Source organism: Bos mutus, chromosome 10 (assembly GCF_027580195.1).
Source record: "Bos mutus isolate GX-2022 chromosome 10, NWIPB_WYAK_1.1, whole genome shotgun sequence".
In the NCBI taxonomy this organism is placed as follows: Eukaryota; Metazoa; Chordata; class Mammalia; order Artiodactyla; family Bovidae; genus Bos; species Bos mutus.
This window is the reverse complement of record NC_091626.1, coordinates 19,512,712-19,536,734: the sequence shown is the minus strand read 5'-3', so window position 1 is coordinate 19,536,734 and position 24,023 is coordinate 19,512,712. Positions and strand designations below refer to the sequence as shown.

Here is a 24,023-nt window from a genome sequence, read left to right as displayed (position 1 = left end):
ATCGGGGGTGGGAACAGGACTCATCTCCGGGGCTGGTGGACCCCTGGATCACCACCTCGCTTCCCCCGCTGCACCACCCTGTGTGCCTCTGGCACTCCTGCCTTTACGGTGACGAGGGCAATGGTGTCTGCTTGAGGCTGGGAAATGGGATTCCCCACCCCCGCAAGTTCTGTTTCCCTAAGGAAAAAGGAAAATAACTCTTTGTCCAGACCACAGTTTGATTGAATTAAAAAAAGTGTATTGGATTTCCAATACTAAATAAAAACATGAAACTGTTTTTCAAAAAGCCATAGAGTTTACAGCATCAACTACAGAAAAGGCCAAACAAGTGTGTACAGAAACTAGTTCCCAGCAGCCCTCCAGGCCCCCCTCCAGCAGGCAACAAGGCAACAGACACGTTCGTTCCAGATCTTCCTGAAGGAAGCTGCTGGCCAGCAGCTCAACTAGGACATGACAAGACACACAATGGTTTAATTTCAAAAATCACAGGAAAATGTAAGAAAATGTATTAAATTGTGAAAAGGTGCAATACAGAATAGCTTTCCTATTTCTTACTTTTAAAAAAGTCCCCCAACTTTGAACAGTTATTTAAAAATAGGTCCCTCCCCCCGCCCCAGTTCTGTGGCAGTATGCAGGTACCAAGGCCCTGAGGTAACAGAAGTATCAGGGTTCATGGGAGGGAATGCCCCGAATACCGAGCATGTCTCTTTGGGCAAAAGGTAAGACAGTTTCTGGGGAATCTCGCGCTCCTGGTGTCCAGAGTGCTCTTCTCAGGATCAGCTGAAGTGCACTGCATTCCAGAATCCTGCCTGGCACTATCCTCCATGACCAGCTAGCAGGGCAGCAGGAGGTCCCGCACTGCTCTTTTCACTGCCCCCAATTAAGAGACAGAGAGTTTATCTCCTAGAAGAGCCAGTGTGCCATGAGACCTAAACGGGGGAAATGACCAGCGCAGAAAGGCAAGCGGGGCTCCTGCCTGCTGCAGGCTGAGCGCCCCCTGCTGGTCCCAGCCAGTAAGATGCTAGTTCTTGGCTACATCTCCATCTGCCTTACACAGCTCCCTCAGCCTTACACACTCTCTTCTAGGATTTGCTGGGGAGTCAGGGAAGATGCCTGAGGGTCAGTCCTGTATTTTTTCTTAATATATTCTTAATATATATTAAAAAAACTCAGCTTCTTTCCTTTTAAAGAAGCACACGAGAACCACCTGTAAAAGCCAAAGGTTTCTTGTATGGCTGGCCTCCCAGAGCCCCTCAGAGACCTCCTGCTGCCTTCTTGGAATCAGGGGCTTAGCTGAGCTGCTGGGAGGGTGCGGGGGGGAGCGCTCTCCTGGTCCCCTGCTACTTATGGGACAGTGTTCAGAAAGAACTGCGAGCCTCACTGGTGCTGCTTCATTCTTGCTAACGCCGTCTCCACAGGGGCTCTGAGACATAGAAACGAGGGCTGGACTGACCGAGGACAGGAACTAGGGAGAAGCAAGGAGTCTTGTGTGGGAACAAAATCCCCACCTTAACATCCGACTTCCCCAACGTCAGAGGGTTAACAGCAGGACAGGGGGTCCATCCTCTTCTCTGATTTCCTAGGAATGTGCCAGGCTTGTGCCCTGAACTCCATCACTCCTGTAATATGATGTCTGACTCCTCAGCGTGGATGTTATTATCAGGATATTACCAAGACACCAGGCAGCTACATCCTTGAACCCACCTATTGCACAGAAGAACTTTTTTTTTTACTAGATCCAAATGAAACTCCAGTTGCAACTTAGTGACAATAGAGATGGACATGCCAGGACAATAAAGAAGATGCTTCCGTTCTCTGCAGGCTTCTGGAAGAAAGTACAATGACTGAAACATTCACAGGATCTCAGCAGCCCCTCCATTTCCAATTCCCAACCCTCCCAGCCCGCCCCCACCCCAATACTGAAACTGCACAGAAACCAACAAACAAGTCTTTTCAATGTTACATTTCATTCAGATAGATCTGTAATCTCACAGTGATGAGAGGAGAAAGTCAGGCCTTTAATAATTATAAAAAAATAATAAAAAAGCTTACAAACAGCAATGCAGTATTTCCTCCCCCCTTCAAAGTGATGGATTAACAGCTGGTAGAGGATGCAATGACTCAGAATCAAAAATAAAAACAAAAACAACAACAAAAAAAACCAAACCAACCCCTGGAAGAACCCACACTGTCAATGACTTTCCATACATAATTCAAACAAGTAGTCAAATGTCAACCACTTGTGGAGAACACCACGGACTTCCTTGGTTTTGATAGTGTTTTTCTTTTGAAGGTAAAATAAAATAGAACACAAATAAAATTGTACAGAAATGCCAATGTCTACACTCCATAAAGGCGATGCTGTCGCAGCATGAAGACACGGCCTGTCCACCAAGTCAAACATAGGTTGCACTTCTTGCCTCTTCCCTGGACACAACATTCTGGCCCATGGTGCCCAGTCCTGCAGGGTATCGGCAGGCAAAGGGAAGCTGCCTCAACACGGGCGTCTTCCAGGCTGACTGGGAGAAGGCAGGTGGCCAGGCCTGGAGCCAGCCCCACGCCGGGGCACTGGCCGGGCGGCCTGCTGACTCCGTGTTCTCAAGTGCTGTCCTCTGGTGCTCTGTACAACTCCTTGATTTCAAGGCTAAGTCCCAAGACTTCTGGACTCGGGCCGGGAGTCACGTCCCGGTCAAGGTGGTCATGCTGTCGTGATGGCGTTTAGGTCCTTCATCAGTCCTTCCAGGTGGGCCATCTCTTTGGTCAGCTCATCTGGTTCATAGCTCTACGGAAAAGAGAACAGTGTTACTGGGCACGATCCAAATAGCCGTCCAGAAGCAGGGCCCACAGAAAGAGGTCACAGTGTCGAGGGATGAGTGAGAAAACTGCTGGACAGCCTGGACTGCCCACGCCCCTACCAGCCCGGCAGAGTCAGAGGCTGCAGGATGCGCCCAAGCCTGCAAGCACGCATTTCTTTCCATCGCAAAATACCTTTCCTCCAACTTGTGCTGCCAGGGTCACAAGGACCTCACAGGCCCCACCGCTTGCCCCTTCTAGTCTCTGTTGGAGCCAACACAGTTGGTACAACCCCTTGATCTCTGTGCCCCAAGCTCTCCTCCTGAGAGAGTCCTGTACCAGGAAATGCAGAGGTAGGGCATATTTATTGGAATGCGGGAGTGAAAGATCAAGGAGAGACTCTGTTGATGTTGTTTTGAGAGCAACCACTCAGGCAACTTCCTCTATAGCATCCTGCTCAGGAAAGATCATAAACAGGGGCTGGGGGGTAAAAGAACATGTGGACAGTTCAAACCAAGACAAGAGGATCAGAGAGACAGGCCAGAATTGAAAGGGAGGCAGGTGTGATAAGCTAATCCAAGCAGATCGAGCCTGCGGCACAGCCCAGGCTCAGGGGAGCAGATGAGTGCTCGCCTGTGGAATGAGCGAGCCTGCCCCACACTCTGGGCCAACACGGGAACTCACACTCTCGGAGTCTTCCAGCATCCTTGTGGTCTCCTGCACTTCAGGGGCACTGGGAACCACCACTGGCATAGGAGGCCGGCTCCTTCCTAAAGTCCCGATGGAGGCCGTCTTCACGGCGTGGATGTGATGATTCAGAGCTGCAGGGGGAAAGGGCACCATCAGGGGTGTGTCTGAGCCTGCTCCCCTGGTCCTCACAAAGGTATCTGAGGTCCAGATGCTGCTCAGGGTGAGGGATGCACACACACCCAGCACAGAGCTCCTGCTCTGAAAAGGGACTGGAACAGGATGGAAGGAGGGAGAGAGCAGGGCATCCAAGAGCCAGAGAAGATGTTCCACTTGGCTTTAAAAACTCATCTCTTGGACCAGTGGTTCTCACAGTGCAGAGGTTCCAGGGCCCCTCGCAAAATGTCTGGGAGGGCAAAACTCCTTTCATAATGATACCCAGACACATTTTGCCCTTCCACTGATGGTACAAAAGCAATAGTGGGAAAAACTGCTGGAGCCTTAGCACAAATGAAGGTATTGGCACCATGTTGTAAAGTCATTCATGAACACACACACTTGACAAGTTTAAAAAAGAGCCAGTGTAATTAACGCAGAAAAAGTTATGTTATGAAATTGATTACCCATCTTTTAAATATTCTAAAATGGAAATACGGGTAAAATACTACTGCACACCAAAGCATGATGGCTGTCTGCAATAAAGGCACTGGTAATTGAGTTGTGAGCTGAACTGTTGCTTTCATTACGAAACACCAATGTTATTAATAGTTCAAAGAAAGACCAACGCACAAACAGGTTATTTAGACTTGAGCATTTGGCAGACATTTTCTAGAAAGTGAAAGAAGTCCGTCAGTCACCTTAGGGAAGACAATGGACAGCATTTATTTCCAATGATAAAATTTAAGTTTAAAGTGAAAAATCAGAATTTTGAAAAACTTGTATCTGCTACCATGATCTTGAGGGCTTCCCAATATTTAGACTAAAGTGCAGGCTAGACGGATTTAGGGGACAGAGTACAAATAATTATATGGTTTTGGATTCCACATGACAAAGAAATCGATAAAAAAATCACAGTTTGCTGAGTTTTGCTGTAGTGTCAAAGAAGAATACCCACAGCAGTCTGAAAAGTTTATATAAATAATCTTTCCTTTCCAGCTACATGTCTGTGAGGCCAGACTTTCTTTGACCAAAACCACACACTGCTTGGTTTAAATGCAGAAGCAGGTGATGACAATCCGGCTGTCTTCTATGAAGCTAGAAACTAAAGAGATCTGCAAAAATGTAAGGCTGCTACTCTTCTCACTATATTTTTATTTTGAAAGTTATTTCTCATGAAAATAGGTTATTTACCTCAACGTGACAGATTTATTGCTATTTTTATATGAATACAATAGTTTTAAAATGTTTTGATTTCTAACATAGTGAATAATGACAGGTATAACTCGTGTGAAGAAAAAGTTCCTTTGCAGCTTCAGTAGCTTTTAAGAGTTAAAAAGGGTCCTGAGACCAAAAGCTTGACAACGAGTGACTTATTCTGAAACAAATCATCATAAGAGAGAAATTTGTGTGAAAGAGTAGGAGGCAGAAAGCATGCCTTTGAGGCGAGAGGACCTTTGTTGAGCTGTGTGAACTCAAAGAGTTAACAACCCTTCTGCAGGGTTATTCCTGCAACCTTGGTTTTTTCCTTGCTTCCAAGTCTTGAACTCCCTAATCCTTCTCTAGCTGGCAGGAATCCTATGGAGGCAGGCAGTTCTGGGAGGCCCAGATAGGTTGTTCATACTCATGCCACTGGATTCTACCACCAAGGGTCCTGCACACAAAACATACTTCAGAAAGTCAGCCTTTGCTTCCTGCTGAATTATTCTCTTGTTTATGTATGCTCCCAAAGGAGGAGCCCATATCCTCTCCGAGAGGATAAGGATAGGCTTGGAGGACATGAGCTTTGTTATTCTGCAAAGACGTGGCGACTGGTGTCTTGAGCCAGAGCCACGGGGCCCCTCCGATGCTGCTCTCCTTGCTCACCTTGCTGGGAGAGTAACGGTGTGCTTGGCAACGCTGGATCGTAGGTGGGAGGCCCGGTGGGTGGGATTGCCGGCACAGCAAAGCTCTTCAGTGGGTGGGAAGGGCGAACGTGGGCTGTAGGGAGACTCTGGCCCGAATCTTCCTCTTGGGAGCTGGCCAAGTAAGAAGAGCTGGTAGCACCTTCAGGATCCTGATGATCGGTACAGCATGTTTGAGATGAGGAGGCTGGCATGGTGTCAGTGCTGGGGGTGTTTCGAACAGATTCTACAGCAGGAAAGTCTAAATGTTAGCATTTATTTTACCACTGAACGTATGCACATTCTGGGGTTCTGGCTACCTACCTCTGAGGGCCCCTGAAACTGGCTCAAAAAGCACTTCGGGTCAATGCTAGTTCAAGGGAACACAGATTGGCACCACTGCCAAGGCTAAGTAAGAATGGTCTAATTTCAGAGTCCCCCCAGAATCTGTCCACCAGATGCTGGACTTTTTTCACCCATACAGCTAAGTGGTCACAATTTTACAGATTTAAAGCTCTTCTCAGTACTCACTATGGAACACACATAAAGGTTCCTGATATGTTGTCTGTTAAGATGTAAACAAGAAAATTTAAAATTTTATTCACTGACTGACAGCCTCTGAGACTAGCCTTTCTCAGACAACACATCACCAAGGCCTCCTGGGTGCCTGACAAGGAGCAGCTCTGCCCCGAGGCCTGGTGGTCCCTGCAGGAGAGGCCGTGCCACAGGCCCCGCACGCGCGCTGGCAACTGCGCAGCCTCCCCAGAGCCAGAGCCCCACAGCTCAGGTGAGGCCTGGACAGCCAAAAAGTCCAAAGGTCTGCCGAAGGCTTTAAGATAATGCCACGAGGTGTTTGGGCGTCCACAGGAAAAAACAGGGGCACAATAGCCTGAAGAAGGGGCAGCTCGGGAAAAACATGACAAAAATCTCAAAATAAGTGAAGAGGCGTCAGAGCTGTTCTGGAAGGCAGCATGCTGGGGTACAAAAAGCACTGGCTCTGGAGTCAGATAGACCTGAATCCTAATCTCTTCCTATGAGCTGAGTCAACTTGGCGGTAACCAAATCTGTTTCTTCACCTACAAAAATAGGAAGAATAACACATAATTTACTGAGGATTAATTAAGAAGATGAATAAAAAGTGCTGAACACGGGGCTTGAATGACTGATAAGACTTTTTTCTTTGTAGATTACCAGGTGCTTACTCTGAGCTAGGCACCACACTAAGTGCTTTATTATTCATTAGCTCATTCAATCCTCATAGTAACACATCAGACGCTGGGAGCCTAAGCATGGCCCAAGGACACAGACCTGATGGGCGGAATTCCGAATCCTGGCCCGAGTCCCAAGCCCAGGCTCCATCCACTGAACACTGCCTGCTCTTCCAAGCCCAGTCCACACGGCCCCGATGCTGCACGGGCAGAAGCAGCACCAGTTCCCAGGGCAACCACAAGAGGAAGGCTTTTCACACAGTGTGAGCTGGTGCAGACCACCATCCGCACCCTGAGGAGGGGCCTGGAGGACACCAGGTAACCTGAAGGAAGACCTCCTTTGACTCCTAGAGTCCTCAACCTTATCAAGGAAAATTAACCCTTTTAAGTAGTAATCCATGAACAACCTGCTGAAATCCAACCTCTCCCAGCCTTTGTTGCTGAGGCAGCCATGAATCTGTTCCCTTGGGCTCTCGGGAGATGGGCCATGGTGGTCAAGAGTGCTACTCAAAGATCTGGCCTTGGGTTCCAGCAATAAGGGACTCATACACCCTCCCCGAGTGGTGAAAGCCTGGCTATCTTAACCTCCCAGGCCTAGGTCACTTCTTGTCCTTTCCAGGGCTGCGCTGAAGGTCTCATTTCTCTTGCCTGCTCAGGTCAGCTGTCACCTCACCTGGGGAGCTGCTGGTCCTGCTCTGTGTGATCCTGGGCTGGGTGGAAGCTGATTAGTGAGGGTAACAAGGATGAGGAGAGAGAAAGCACGAGGCTCTAGCCCTGACCATGTACTGGCAGATATGTTAGGACAGCTCTACCACAGCTGCCTCGACTGCCTTACTTAGACGTATAAGCTTCCGAGGGCCAGAGATGGCAGGAAAGGTGAAAAAGGAGAAGAGGCCTGCTTACGCGGAGCAGAGTGCAGTGCAACCCCAGAGGGCATGGTACGCTGTATTCTCTGTGCAGGGTGCGCCCTGAAATTGCGCAACACCCCCGGCTCACAAGGGAAACAATGCTGTAACTAGAATTTCTACCTCCTGACTGATCTCTCCGAGTTGTCTAAGACACCAAGTGCACAGCGGCTGGGTACCTGGGCACGTGGACAGTGTGTTTTCTGCATCAGGTGGTAGTGACAACAGTAAACGTCCAAGGAAAAGACAGAAAACACCCTCTAGGCAAGGACGGCCCGGCCCACGATGGGCTCTGCAACACTGGGGTCTAGAGACACAGGGAAATACGATAGTAGCAGAGCTCTGGTCACTCTAGACACCTGCTCTACATTTCAAATCCATCTTCAGAGGCTCTGTTAGTTTTACCTGCTTTTAACCCCTCTGGTTATTAAAACAAGGAACCGTTTAGTGGAGGAAATCATTACTTTCTCCTCTTTTTGCTTTCTGCCTAAATACATACAGAACCAAACTTGTATCAACACTGACCCTTTGGGTGAGGGGTGGGTGGGAGCTCTATGCTTCCTGCCCAAACTTCAACCTCCTTCTCGTCCAGGAGGGAGGAGGCAGGGGGCTGACCTGACTGGGAAGACCCTGCCATGCACTTAGGTATGCTCATATCCCAGTGGGGGAGATTTTTCTGCCTTAAAAATGGAGAAATATAGTCAGGGCACAAAAACCTCTTTCTAAGAGCAGGTCTGGAGGGCTGTTTCTGGTCTGTTCTGAGATTATGTCTGCGAGGCAGAGTCTGGTTCTCCATACAGCCTCCCTCAGGCTGTCTTTCCCTAAAGGCAGGAACCCACACCTGGACTGGAGGGAGGGAAAGGCCAATTTCAGACATGAGTTCAAGCAGCATTCTCCAAACAAAGTAAGAGTTTGGGAGCAGGTAACTTTGGGAGTTATCAGGCATGTCTTAGTAAGCTTGGATCTCCATCTGATGCTTTGCGTATGTTTATAACTGACCAAAACTTAAAGGAGGAAGGGATGTTACTGTCAACCCAAGCTTCTAAGCATGAAGTTTTGAAGTTCTTTTAAAAAATGGGATTCACATGAAACTCCCTTATTTTCTAGAACTACCAAAACTCAGCTCTACTACTAACATCTGTAACTATTAAAAGACAAGTTTCAAGTTTCAAATGATGGAAAAAGAGTAAACTGTATATATGAGACGTTTTTTTTTAGCACCTTAAAACTGATAAAGCTGTTTCTTAAGATTTTCAAACTGAGACACGGTGGTCTAGAACGGTGTATCTTTACATACACTGCAGATTGTTAGGCTAATGTCCCATCTATTTTCAGAGATGATCTATGCTTGGGAGCCCTTTTAAATTTCACTCCACTAGGCAATCTGAGGTTTACAATCTGCATAACTCCAGCGTGGCAGCTGGCCCTGCTGCCCCCAGGTTGTTGCTCTTACTTTGATTCCCGGCAGATATACGTAATTAAGAGCTCACATTAGAAGTACCTTACGGTTGCCCTAAGAATTCTCCCACCATTAGGCAAAGGCAACCTCTAGTGTTTAAAAATCATCCAGATTACATTTTCCTTTCAAAGTGAAGGATTAAACAAACTGAAAATATGATGGAATTAAGATGCAAGTTGATGGAACAAGACATGGCTGTGTGATTACAGTTATGTTTCTTACTAAAACAACACCTTGCCCTGAGTACTTAAAACTCTGGGAGAAACATGAAGTGAATTTTATAGAAAAAAACTTGAGTCAGTAACAGAAATGTTATGATAGACAGATAACACTGACAAAAACTCCAAATCCTTCTAAGTGGGGCAGGTCCTCCCCCTTGCAGCCTGCCGACTCTTTCAGAATGCTTTCAACCTGGCGCTCCATCCTCATCTCTCACCTGTGGAACTGGCCCTGTCTGAAAGGGACATGGATGTGCCAATGGGCCATGGGCTGCCCGGGTGGTAGAGATGACTGCGAGCTGGAGAAGCGAGGCTGCTGGAGTGGAAATGATGGTGAGGGTTATCGAGGGAATGGATGGGATGGGCACTAATCACAGCTGTGAATGAACACAAGACAGAGAAATGCTTAGCATGCTTGCACGGACACACACACGTCACAGTCAAGAGCAGTGACCCCGCACCCCCTGCCCCTGCAGTTCCACCATTCCCTGGTTTTGCGGTGGCAGCTTAGGCAATTAGCCACGGGTTTGGGCCATTAGCCGTGGGTTTTACATTTGTCTTTAAAAAAAATCAACACACTCTTATGCATATGTCTCTATATATACACAGAAAGAAAAAAGCCTGATAATTTTTACTAAAATGTTAACACATTATCTTGTAGGGAAGAGTGGTGAAGATTTTTTTTTTTAATTTCTTTTGGTTTATCTTTATTTTCCAATTCTTCTACAGTAAACATGGATTACATGAGTTATTAAAAATACCTACTTGAATATGTCACAAAGTATAAACCCATAAGCCAACAAATGATGGTTTTGGTATCTATAATTTTTTTTCTCCTGCTTATAAAGATAGAAGTCCCTTTTCCTTAGAGTATATTCCTAATTCATTCTGTCTTTTCTTACTTGCTGAGTGAAGCATGAAATAGGTATTTAGGCTGAATGAATAAGTGGCTGTTTAATCAGTTTTCATATCTTAAAAGGAATGCAAATGGAAATGAACTGTTAAGGTCCAATCTAGTAGTAGAAGCATGAAATACAGGCCTAGGGCACCATCTCTTCCTGCTTCCAGTCTGGGACCTTAGCCATATCTACTCACATTTTAAAATATAAATGGATTTTTTTCTAAATTCTCTCTTTCCTTCCCACACTGGCTAAGGAATTCAATTTGCTGCATTTAGCAAATGAATCCACATTTTCACACAGATATTCCACATACAACTTTCTAAGAATACAAAGTGCTTCTTTAATGAGCTTCCTTATCAATCCCAGAGATGGAAAAACAAAATCAGAAGCACAGCCGAGGTACAAACTTTTCTTAGGTACTCCCTTAGAGTAGCTGTGGAAACACTAAGTTTAACATCAAGATGGTGGTGGTGTAATTGCTAAGTCATGTCTGACTCTTGCGACTCCATGAACTCTAGCCCGCCATCAAGATAACCAGTTCTAGATTCTTGAAATAGGCAAACAGGTAGGGTTGATCAGAAACAAGTGGGATCTTTCCCACCCACCCTCCCCTTCCCTTTAGCAAGGACTTCACAAACTTTGTGATAAAACTCAGTTAGCCCTTGGATTCTATTAAAATGTCAGGTCACCAAGAGTCTCCCTGATCTTTGGCAGCAGGGGGGGGCACTCAACATTACTTAGGTGAGGAAAATCCCAGGCAATACAATAGAGGGCCTTTGTTCTGCAGCATTCTCCTCACCACGTTCAAGCAAGCAGGTGGCACAGCCAGCCAGGGACCCTGGAGCAGGGCCACCCTCTCCCCTCCTCAAGGCCTGGGAAACTAATCAGGGGCTTTCCCTGCTCTCAGGGACCAGAAAGTGAAGGCGGGCCCCTGGAATAAGATACAATGTGGTAAAAGCTGGCTGAGGAGAGGTCTCAGGGCAGCTGGGCAGTCAGCATCTCCTCCATGGGAAGACAGTAAGTTTTCAGAAGTGGGGTGTTTCAGAATCAGTGTTTTTCACAATTAAGGCCAGGGTGGGGGGAAAGACGCCTGACGTTTTACCCAGGAAGTGCAACTTGAAAGTGTTTTAGGTATAGAGACTCTCACAAAAGTAAAACAAAGCTGATTTTTGTTAAGGCTTTGTCAGTTTTTCCAAATTTAGTAAACCAAAAAATAAATAAAAGAATGTGACAGTGCCTGTCCGGAATACAGTTGGCAAGCATCAGCTATTAGTTGAATCAGAATCCACTGCTTCTGTGCAAGGCCTTTGATGGAACCTCATCCCACCACCACTAAGCCATCCCAGCAATGCTCAGACATTTATAGCCACGGTAGGTGGATGGGGGATGCAGCCTCCAGGGAATCCTGGCTTGTAAAAAAGGACTGAAGCCATGTGGGGAAAAGCATATCTCAAGCCCGATCCCAAGTATATCTGGGCACTTGGTATCAGATTCTTGAATTAAAGAATCCACTCACTCAGCTGCTGGGGCACAAATGAAATACCACTGTATATTTATACGTACTCCTTCCCACCACCAAAAAAAGAAAAGGAAAAAAAAACAAAAACAAAAACCAGGAATGCTGTCAACTAGTACAGCTTATCTTTTCTCTGTAACATATTTAAAAGTAACAACTCTAGGAATAGGGTAGTCAAATTTTACAAGTTTTAAAAATAAGCTAGTTCAGGCAAGAACTAAAGCCTTATATAAAACAATCAACTAGTCAAGCTACCATCTTCTTATAAATCAAAAGTAACTAGAATGAACCAGTCTACTCTTTTTGGAGGTTCCCCTGGTGGCTCAGATGGTGAAGAATCTGCCTTCAATGTGGGTGACCCAGGTTCAATTCCTGGGTTGGGAAGATCCCCTGGAGAAGGAAATGGCAACCCACTCCAGTATTCTTGCCTAGAAAATCCCATGGACAGAGAAGCCTGGGAAACTCCAGTCCATGGGGTTGCAGACAGTCGCACACGACTGAGTGACTAACACTTTCATTCTTTTTGGACATTGCTAAACCTGGGGACCTTGTCCAGGGAATGTCTGAGGAGAGGAAAACCTGTTTTCCTTGCACACATCCAAGTACAGGCCCCTCTTCTTATCATGGACCCTAAGCAAAGAGTACTTTGTGCAGAAATGAACTATTAGTAAATGAGTCTTTCAGTCTTCCAAGGCTGATTTTTAGACTCTTGCGCGAGCGACAGCGTGTGTGCAGACAGGACGTTCTCAGGGATCCCACTGGTTTCCAAGTTTACAGCGCCATCTTCTGTGTGTAGGATATCTGTGATTATTTAAAATCTCTGTCACTTGTGGACAGACATGGCCGACAGTCCTGAAATGGGACATCTTTTAAGAAATGAATAAAAAATTCCAAAGTTCATTTAGGTTAAACTGAAAAGTGATTTTTCAGGATTTAAATCTAGGTCTGACACTCAAATGGTGAAGAATCTGCCTGCAATGCAGGAGACCAGGGTTCGATCCCTGGGTCAGGAAGATCCTCTGGAGAAGGGAATGGCAATGCACTCCAGTATCCTTGCCTGGAGAATCCCATGGACAGAGAAGCTTGGCGGGCTACAGTCTGTGGGGCTGCAAAGAGTCGGACACGACTGAGCAACTAACACAATGACTGACAGTATTAATGTTTGCTGACCTACTGTGCAGCCCAGAGCAAATTTCAAAATTAAATAGTTTCTTACACTTGGATTTGGTATTGGTAGGCAGGTGGCTGCTTATCTCTTTAGAATGGCTCAGAGGACCCTCAGCTGGAAGCCCCAATGTGCCAGTTCATCTGAAAGGCTTCCTCATCTTGAAAACAGTAACAAGGGAGAAGAAACACTAGTGGAAAACGTAATTGGTTTGTCCCATTGCATTTTGGTTTTTAATCATGATTATATACTTGAGTTTCAAATACTGCAGGAGGCTGGGCAACTTTTATGCTTATCAAAGTGAGGCACAGGTCAAGCAAGGTTGAAAAATATTGCTATAAAAACAGAAACTCCATGCTATCTACCTCAAACTCCTCTAAAATATACAGTCTATTGATTAAAAAATATTTTGCAATGCCTATCAACACTGATCATGTATCGGGAAGCCTAAGGAACACTGTGACATCTGGCCATCCTTAGCCCCAGCCTAGAGCGATGACGCCCCATCTCTCCTGAAGAGACTTGATCTACTTTTAAAGAGACTGGTTACTTCCCTAATGCCTGGGAGACTTGTGGAAGTTGGCCTTGCAGTTTATTTACACTGAAATTAAAGAAGCTACTAGTAAGAATAAACACTAATCACAAAATATGGCAAACGTTTGATTCTTCTTCTCTCAAGGTGCCAAAGCTTTGGTAGATCAATTTTTGCATTAGGATCAAGTGAAGTCAAAGAGATCATTTGTAGCTGTTCCCCAATATGACTGGATAATTGGCAGCACTTGGGAAAAGAGAAGCTTTTAACTTACGCTGGGGTGGCTGGGAGTCAAAGGGCATCATCATTTTTGGTCTCATTCCCCGCCTTCCTGCCAGTGTAGACATGCTGTCCTCTGATTCATGCCCTAGACATCAAATATGGAGGTTGGTTACAAACATGCATCTAGGCCAGTGAGCAGCCTCAGCAGTAAAACATTTCAAGTGAAGGAGATTCAGGACTCACAGACACAGAGTAGGGACAAGGTGTTTTCGCAGGAAGTGAAATAAAGAGGAAAATGAGCACCATCACATTACAGGAACCCCTGCTGAGTCAATAAAGTTGACACGATGCTGCCTATCATGTTTCAGTGCAGGTCTGTGAGGAAGAGCAGGGAGACCAAGAATATGCCAGACACGACAATGAGAGCTGGGCTCCAAGTGAAGGGATGGAAATGCGCAGACATGTGCTAGGCTGTCTCAAATCTTGAGCTGATGAAGTGTGATGAGAGACCTGAGAGAGCTAGAAGGCTGTTTCGTCTGCGTACAGAACCTCTCTCTCTCAATAGGCCAGCTATTCTGCATCAGAAGTTGCTGCTGCAACACACGTTTCTCTAAACCTAACGTCTCATACAAATTACCAAATTAAGGCAACTTTACAAAATGGAAAATGGTTTAAATGAAAAAAACCTGTACCTCTATATGAATTCCGCCTTTGATGGATGTTGCTGTCCATGGAATTGTCAACTGGTGTGATATCTTGAGAATTACGAGGAATTGGTGTATCAGTCATGATGGGGTTTGGGTCTGGAGACTTATCAATGGGTTTGAGCTCCAGTCTCTCGTGATGGATCCAGAGGTCTGGGGGTTTGACATCTTTGGAGTTCCCTTTATACTTGTGGGAGCCATTCACTGATTTGCAAGCAGCTCGTTTCCTAGGTACGAAATTAAGAGGATTTTAAAAAGTAACTTGTGAATATTATTGGTCAAAAAAGCTTTAAGGTTTAAAACAGTCCTTCTGAGAGATGCTTCAGGCAAAATCAGAAACTACAAACAAATAAGAAAAACAGGCAAGAAGTTTTACCCTGAGGAGAACGATGTGAAATGATGCTGGCAAGATGGGCTGGGGTCAGATCATTAAGGAATTTTAGAGCCAAGACCAGAGTCTGAACTTGCCTCTGTGAGTAAAGAGAAATCCCTAGATGGTTTTAAGCAGGAGAGTAAGGAGATCAGTTTTGAGTTAAAAGTTTAAACCAACTGGGATGTGAAGAATGGATTTGAGGAGTAGGGGACAAAGCAAGGGGGCCGTTAGGATGCAGCTGCAACAATGGCAGCCTGGTTGACAGTGGCCTGGGGCAGGGAGAATGGAGGGGAAAGGGAGGTCTGATGGTTATTAAGGACCCAGAAATGACAAGCCTTGCTGAAAAAAATGGATGTGGGAGAAGACAGAAATAAAGACACAAGAGGAATAAAGGATATTGCCAAGGTCTCTGGCTTAAGCCATTTACTAACACTGGGGAGAAGTAGGTTTGACAGAAAGAATTATAAATTGTTTTGAACATACTAAGTGTCCATCTGAGACATTAAATATAAAACATAAAACAGGCAATTGGGTCTGAGACTGAAGCAAGCCTGAGATTCAGAAGAGAGAAGTCTTGGCTAGAGATAGAAATATGGTAGTAGTTGAAATTCAGAAGTAAATGAAGCCACAGGAGCAGGTAACTCCAGGACCAGGCCCTGAGGAACGTCTATCTGATGGCAGAGTAGACTGGAGAAGCTGTGAAAAAGAACACACAATCATGCAATACGAGAAGAGAGTGTTTTAAGAAGGAAGGAGTAGTTGACTGTGTTAAGTGTTAAGAGAGTAAGATGAGGACTGAAAAATTCCCTTTGGCTTTCGCAACACAGAGGTCAGTAGTAACCTTAGCAAAAGCAATTTTGGTGAAGCAGTGGGAGCAGAATTCGGATTAGAAAGGACTGAAGCATGAGTGGGCAGCAAGTAGAGGAAAGGCTATAATTCTTTCTTAGGATGGAAGAAGTCTGAGCACACTTGAATGTGAGAGGGACGGAGCCAACGGAGAGTGAGAGGTCAGTTGTACTGACAGAAGGACAACCACAAGGACAAGGTCTTTGAAAGCAGGAGGCACTGGGATATGTCAGGTAAGTGGAAGAGCAGGTTTCAGATGGGAGGAGGGGGAGAAAATGACTGCTGCCGACATGGAAGGGCTTTAGACCTAACGGTGGTACACTGAGGTAGGAAGTTCTCGTCTGTTGAGTGAGGGGGCTCTAGAGGGACCTGCGAAGAAACTCTGAGGGGCTAGACTCTAAACGCTCTGTCGACTTTGAGGCTGTGAGAGTCTATACACAGCTACAATTGAAATGGGAGATGCCTCAGATGTGAGAGAAGACGAAAAGTACTAAGAAAAGCTCACATTTTTCCACAGTCAATGGAACACTTGGAAAGTAGGTCACTCGGGGAGGAGGAGGGGAAAACTCCATAAAGACTTGATGCAACTCTTTTAAACAAAGGGACCCGAACTGTAGGACCTGCAGATTCAAATACAGAGTCCAGAACCTATGACAAACTCATTTTCCTGCCTCTTAATCTGAAGACTTAAGTATTTTAGGACTTTATTTTTTATTTACTTTGGATTTTAGATTCCCCCAAATAAGAAGGAATTCTGTCATTTTGTTTATTCAGATTCTTTTAAATAAAGATCTCAAGGTCTTTGATTAAAACTAGATGTAAAATCAAGTTCATAAAGATAGATAAATGGGAAATGCTGAAAAAGAAGCTTGTAGAAAAGTTCTAGCATAGAAAAATATGATTTTAGAGGTTTTAGGGAGAAACGGTTTTCTACAATCAAAGGCAGGGGAAGCCGTAGGAGGCAGTGATCAAGAGGCAGTGACACAATGTAAGCTGCTGAAAGCTATTTTACTTGGGCAAAAGAAAGATTAAAACCATCACATAACCTATAAACAATAACAAAGTCATTACTAGCAGCAGTTAGAATGTAGCTTGTACTTGACCTCTATACTGAAAACAAACAGATTTATGGTTATTAAATACATGCATCCTTGCCTTGGGCAGAGTTCTGAGGATAATCACATAGACATGAATTTCTTTCTCTCTTTATGGAGCAATACCTCCATCTTATGATCTTTTAGGATACTGCAGCTAAAGTTGTTCTATTACTCATACTGTGTTTTTGCTATTAGGGGTAACTCAAGAATCTTCTTTTTTTAAATGGCACTGTCTTGCTGGCCAGAGATATGAATAGAATGTGACCTAGGGTCAAGGATTCCCTCAGTTTCAGGAGTGAAGGCTATTATCAACCACCACATAATGGTGATCACCTTGCTATCTGCTCTAAACAATTAGCCACAAGCCTCAAAATCCCAGGTGAGTTCAGGGCTAGCAGCCACCTTACCTCTCTGCTAATATGATACAGTGATTATAAATAATCCTTTCTCATTCATTCAATCAATACATCTCCCCATCACACCCCCAACCAGCTCTGCCTCCTGTGGTCCCAACCTCAACTGCTACTTTTGGTGAGTGAAAGTCGCTCAGTCATGTCTGACTCTTTGCGACCCCATGGACTTATACAGTCCATGGAATTCTCCAGGCCAGAATACTAGAGTGGGTAGCCTTTCCCTTCTCCAGGGAATCTTCCTAACCCAGGGATCAAACCCAGGTCTCCTGCACTGCAGGCGGATTCTTTACCAGCTGAGCCTTTGGTAGCACTTCTTTAAAAATACTCTTAAACTTAGAACTAGAGGTCTATGGTGTCCTTCCATCTCAGCTGGCATTTGTGCCATGAAATTCCACAGACTCCTGTGTATCTGGTTCGGTGAGTGCCCAGAGACAGTCAGTCCTCCAAAGGGGCTCCCAACAAGGCTGGACATCATCTACTTTCCTCTCCTAGACTGATTCTGTACACTTGGCTCTTGTGACTTCAGAGGCTGAGTTAAATGAACTATATCTGCTTGGTAACTCTGCCCTGGCTTCCAGTTCAGTGTGGCCAGTAGAAGGCACAGACAAGAGACTGGAGGGCGGGAGGTTATTTCCTCTTCTGCCCCATCCCTGCTGGGCTAGAGGGTGGCAGTCGTTACATTCCTACCACCATACGTGGTTCCTGTTGCAAGTCCTCTCCTGCTGCTTCAGAGCTCTGGAAACAGCTCTGTCTTCAGAAAAAGCTCTCACCTTTCTAAGGATGACAGGAGCCTGTCACCACTGCTGCCTAATGCTAACTTCACCTTGGACGCTGTAAATGGTCCCTTCACTAAAGCCCCCTTCACCCACCTTGAGTGTGCCCCTCTTCCCTTCCCGAACCCAGAAGGACACATATTTAGCAAGAGGAATCATTCTGCATTTTCTTTAAAAATATTTAAAACATTGCTTTTCACGTATTTTATATTTTAACTCTGTGTACAACTCCGGACACAGAGGTCACACAGAAGCAAAAGAATACATACAAAACATGTATGAGCTACATCTGGGGCTCCTTACTTTTTCTGGTGAGAGGTAGTCCGCCGGGTGCAGAAAACAGCAATGATCACGACCACCACGATGGTGATGACACCAACGGAAACGATGATGACCAGCAGCATGTTACTGTCCAGAGGAGAGGTGGGGCTTCCATGAGGGCTGTTACTGCCTGGGAAGGGAAAGACCGTATGCTTGTGAGTGTTCCAGAATTCTAAAGATGCATACAATCAGGCTGCAGAACCTTCACGTGAGTATAGATAACTTCTGTGAGCTTCTGTATGAAAGTAGTCATTACTGTGCATTCTATAAAAATGCCTTATGAATATGGCCATCTCCTCCAGATGATGAAATCTAGAGAGCTGAGTTTCTGCCCTGGGTGTATCTGGCACAAAGTCGGTGATCAATAAAAGTTGCTCAGATTGTACTGAACTCTAAGCTTGGACCAGTAAGGGAGTCTGTCCCTTGGTGTCTTATATATAAGCTCATCTTATAAAGCACCATTTGTAAATCACTTAAGTTTTCTGACTTTCAAAACCTTTAAAAAATGCATACTCATAGAAAACAAAAGTCCCCCCTCCCAACATATAGCATTGGGATGCGGTCAACTTGAATCACAAAGTCTGTTTTTATAAATACACATTCTGTGCAGAGTTAATTTTCTTATTCAGTTTCAGGAAAACAAAGGTCTGTACATATGCACTAATTTGACAAATATTTACCGAGTGGTTACCATGTGCCAGGCATGTTCTAGGAACCAAGGATGCAACAGTGAGCAACAAAGATGCGAATGCTGGGACAGGAATGGGGGCAGACAATACACAAATCATTAGTTTGTAGTAAGTGCCATGAAAATATAAAAGGGGATATGGTACAGAATGACTGTAGATTAAGTGGTTGGGAAAAGCTTCTCTGAGGAAATGGCATTTGGGCTGAGATTTGAATGATCCTACCATACAAAGACCCAGAGGAAGAACTTTTCAGAGAAGGGGGAACAGCTAGTGGAAGGCTCCTGAGACAGGAATGAGCTTGCATGTTCAAGGGAGAGAAAGGCAGCTAGTGTTGCTGAAACAAAGAGAGATATGCAAAGTTAGAGGGAAGGACGTGAGCAGAAAAAAAAGATGAATATGAGGCTGGAGAGATGTGCAGAGGCGAGATCATTTAGGACCCTGAGGAAACAGATCTTCTTCCTATTACCGTTCCTCCGTGCTCACTGGGTGCGGTTCAGCTTTTTTTTTTACGAGGCCATTTGTAATCCTGCTCTATTCTCAGTCTTGCTCTTCCATGTTCTGAAACACTGTACTTTGCTTCTCACCTTGTTACAAAAGTTATGCATGTTCATATTATAAAATATGGAAAATCCTACAACACAGATTTAACCACCATGGATGTCTGCCATCTTTTCTTCCAGCTACTCTCTCTTATTGCCCTAATAATCAAAGCTGTACCATAATGGGATGAGCTTAGATTTGCTAAGTAATGAGTGTTCAGTCACTAGAAGTACTTAAGAAGAGTCATCCTACATGTCTGGAATGCTGTGGAAATTTCTACCAGGAAGGTGTGGCCTGGGAACTGATGTTCTTAGGAAGGCTCCTAAAGTGATTTTCATATACAACCTGGTTTATAAACTCATGATCTAATTCAAACTACATTTACTGTGGGACTCCCATAACAGTGGATTAGCTGACCTTCTGCTTCTTATTCTATGATTTTATAGGCTACATCCAAGCACAGTGCTAAAGCTGGGCTAATTTTGAAAGCTTAAGAGCTTATTCTTCTACATTTGGTTGAATCACTTCTATCCATTTTGGAGAAGGAGATCAGCAGACAGACAACTTAAAATGGATATAATGACCTTCAATAAAATAACATTTTTATATTTGGGAAAGACTATGGAACTAGGGGCCAATACAATGAGACCAAATGAGGGCTTTCCATAAAACCATTATAAACAGCAGTACTGAGCTATTGGGTGGGGCAAGCGGTAGAGCAGGCGCTGTGAATCAAAGGCAGGGAATCTAGGCTTTGGGAGGCAGTTCTTTCCTGCATTCCCCAGAGATAAATTCTCATTTAACTGCAAAGGGCCTCTACCTTCTGAGTTGGCCAAAGGCTGTCTTCTAAACTAGAGTAAGAGTGAGCTGCAAATGGGACCCTAGACCCTCCTACTAGGGATATTTATTAAGCCTCACTTTTTCCAGTGGTCATGTATGGATGTGAGAGTTGGACTGTGAAGAAAGCTGAGCACCGAAGAATTGATGCTTTTGAACTGTGGTGTTGGAGAAGACTCTTGAGAGTCCCTTGGACTGCAAGGAGATCCAACCAGTCCATTCTGAAGGAGATCAGTCCTGAGTGTTCATTGGAGGGACTGATGCTGAAGCTGAAATGCCAATATTTTGGCCACCTGATGCGAAATGTTGACTCATTGGAAAAGACTCTGATGCTGGGAAGGATTGGGGGCAGGAGGAGAAGGGGCTGACAGAGGATGAGATGGCTGGATGGCATCACCGACTGGATGGATGTGAGTTTGAGTGAACTCCGGGAGTTGGTGATGGACAGGGAGGCCTGGCGTGCTGCGATTCATGGGGTCGCAAAGAGTCGGACATGAGTGAGCAAGTGAACTGAACTGAACTGGACTGGACTATTGCGACAGTCTCCTAACCACTCTGTTTTGACTTTGTACTCCTGGCACCCAACTCGTTCTCTACTGTCATCAGGGTAACAACAGATACTCAATAAGTGGGACGTCATAGTTCACCAGTAGTATCAGACATCTTACATTTGTTACTCACATGAGGAAGCTCAACATTTCTTAGCATCAGCACCTGAGCTTTTGACAAGTTGGTTTTAACCTACCTTCTCTAACCTGAGCCTATCCTGTTTCTAAGCAGTGTGGTTCCTGGAGAAAGCAGGCTGTTTTAAACTTTTTTTTTTTTTTTTTTTAATTTGGACCATTTTTAAAGTCTTTATTGAACTTGTTACAATACTGCTTCTGTTTCATGCTTTGTTGTTGTGTTTTTTTTTTTGGTTGTGAGGAATGTGGGATCTTAGTTCCCTGACCAGGAATCAAAACTGCATCCCTGAATTGGAAGGTGTAGTCTTAACCACTGGACCGCCAAGAAGTCCCAAGCAGGCTGTTTTAAATTGCCACACTTCACACATGTTCTTACTGCACTGCATCCTAGAAATGTTTGACCCCCTCCTAGATATTCAATAATTTTCTCTGTGCCTTTTAAAATCTGGGTCAGAGATCTCTTCCAGAAAGCTTTCTCTTCTCTCTGTCAAATAGCTTGTTACATACTCCCCCTGCTTCTACAGTTTGTTACAGCACCTGAACCTTTAGAAATACGTGTGAATAAATGAATGAATACATAAGCAAAAGAAAAGACAGAGAAGTAACTGCTTTTCTCACAGTCTTGTGGACAGCACATAAATGTAACATATGCATTCCAGGAGGAGAAACTCATAAAGTCCTAGAAATCACAGCCTAAAAATTTCTTGAAGCAAGAAAGTCTGTCTGGCTCTCCAAAGAAGTGGCCGATTTCACTGAAGTCTGGGCAATACTTTTTATTTAAATTGATAGCTGGAGATTGAGGGACCATTTTATTTCTATAATTAGACCAGGAGTTTCTGGAGGACTAGAAACTCTTTTTCCCTTCTCTTCCACGTGTTTCTCATGAAACAGTAAGGTTCATGTGGACATTTTACCATCCTGGATCCCCACGTCTGATCTAGAAGGCTGCGAGCGACAGCAGAAAAGGCACAATATGAAGTCGGAAGCCCTGGGTTTTGGTTCTAGGGCTCCTATAATAAGTGGGTAGGTCCGGGCACATTACTTCTCCCGAGTCTCTTAATGTAAAACCTGGGAATAATGATACCTGTTCTCCCTCCCTCACAATGTTATGACAATAAAATATGATTTCACGTGCAAAAGTAACTTACATATGGTGACGCTGTACAGAGAAGCAGGTGCCACCATTTAAGCTCTTAGGATGGCTAGGAGAGGGAATAATTTTTCAGAATTCCCAAACTAAGAACACCACAGTAAGCAGAGTGGAGAGAAATGAATGACTCCAAAGCGTTTCTCAGGCTCATTTTAGATGATAGCTAATTCCACCAGAGGGTTTATTTTTGAAAGTAAGGTTCTAATTGTTTTGAAAAGAGGCAGTGGGCAATGACAAGACTGTTTGTTTAGAATCATTTTAAGTTGTATACGCAAATTGAAACAATTTTATTTGTGAATCTATAATAAATGGGTTTACAGTAATTCGGCAAATATTTGTCAGAAAATGCCTAAAGCCAGCTCTGTCGAATAAAAAGAAATAGGTAATAGGCTACAATTCACAAGACAGGAGCTACAAGAAACATTTCAAGATTTCAAGCAGAACTGCATTGTGCCCACAGGAAGCCAAATAAAGCCAGAGGAAGGGCTTTACCGCTCATTGGAGGTTTGTAGTCGGATCCCAGGTCTGGCAGTCGGCTTCCTTTCCCTGCAGACCCCGAGGCTGAAGAAGAAGAAATCATGTCAGTAACAACCCACTCCACTGGTGTGACAAGTCTACTTCACAGCTAGTGAGTGTAAAAAAAAAAAAAAAAAAAAAATTTTCAGTCTACGCTGTCCATAAGAAAAGAAGTAGCACGTACACACGACAGGGGAAAATACAGCCTATTTATGCAAAACAAACTATGCACTGAGGCATCTGAAAGGCTGACACTCCTGTTCCATGGCCGTGTCCAGGGTGTTACAAGGCTGCCCCTTGCTGTTACGGTTTCTCTAGGCCAAGAAACAGTTGCTGAAAAACTGCTCAGAGCACGTAGGGCCAAAGCAGCTTCTGGTGGAAAAGGAACCAAGGGGACCGTTAAAGAAATGGGTTCTTCCAAGGGACTGGCTTGATCTGGCTGAGCAGGTGTCAGTAGTGTTTGGATTCTTTTCTCCAAATAGGAAGCTGCCTTTCTAAATATAAAGTTACCTTAAGTGGGAGCAGGAAGGCAAGCAGAGGTTCAGATTAGGTTCTCAGTTTCTGCTCAGTCAACCTAAATACCCAAAGATAAAAAATAAAAGTCTCCCCTCTGGTTGCTCACAAAGACACTGTCTCCTACTCCATCATCATGGAACATAAGAAGTGAGGCTGCTGACCTTGAGCTTGGGGCCACCTCATATGCTGGACTTCCCTGGTGGCTCAGATGGTAAAGCATCTGCCTACAATGCGGGAGACCTGGGTTCAATCCCTGGTTTGGGAAGATCTCCTGGAGAAGGAAATGGCAACCCGCTCCAGTATTTTTGCCTGGAAAATCCCACGGATGGAGGAACCTGGTAGGCTACAGTTCATGGGGTTACAAACAGCTGGACACGTCTGAGCAACTTCACTCATATGCAGGCCTCAGAAGACCCCTGGGGCTGGAAGGCAGCCTCAGACTTCTCTTGAAGAGGTCTGCAGGAACTGCAAGGTAAGGCTGATCCTTGGCTCATCCAGCTCAACAGATTGCCTGTGCTGGCAAACCAGCACCATCAGGCACTAACCACTGGACTTCTGGCCAGTTATTTAGCTACTATTCTGGGGCCTTGGTTTCCTCATTGTAAAGCAGTGATGATAATGGCACCTGCTGCACGAAAGGGTTGTGAGGATTAAATAGAAATTTAATCCCATAAAATATTTTGAATCCTGCCTGACACACCTAAATGTTTTATAAATATTAACTACTAAATAAATCTTAAGGGAAGAATCTCATCTTACACTCCGCAGAGAGCATGAAGCTTCGGAAAATGCTTATAAATTAGAGTTATTTCTACAAATAAAGCTAGACTAGAAATGCATAAACAAGATGTGTTGCTGTAAAACATTACAGCTAATATCAAGTACCTCTATTAAATTATCAGACATGGAGGAAATGGAA

At 44.7% G+C, this 24,023-nt stretch overlaps 1 protein-coding gene across 2 annotated transcripts in view; it reads right to left on the bottom strand.

Moving 5' to 3' along the window:
* Positions 1-216: 216 nt before the first annotated feature.
* Positions 217-24,023, bottom strand: part of NEO1 (neogenin 1) — a 237,205-nt gene continuing 213,398 nt past the window's right edge. For both annotated transcript variants that reach the window (XM_070377403.1, XM_070377404.1), the window contains exons 22-29: positions 22,565-22,633; positions 18,156-18,303; positions 14,339-14,577; positions 13,699-13,791; positions 9,528-9,686; positions 5,503-5,766; positions 3,478-3,614; positions 217-2,782 (exon numbers count right to left, since the gene is read on the bottom strand). In XM_070377403.1, coding sequence (XP_070233504.1) covers positions 2,699-2,782; positions 3,478-3,614; positions 5,503-5,766; positions 9,528-9,686; positions 13,699-13,791; positions 14,339-14,577; positions 18,156-18,303; positions 22,565-22,633 — 1,193 coding nt within the window. In that variant the 3' untranslated portion in view covers positions 217-2,698. The remainder of the gene's footprint in view (positions 2,783-3,477; positions 3,615-5,502; positions 5,767-9,527; positions 9,687-13,698; positions 13,792-14,338; positions 14,578-18,155; positions 18,304-22,564; positions 22,634-24,023) is intronic.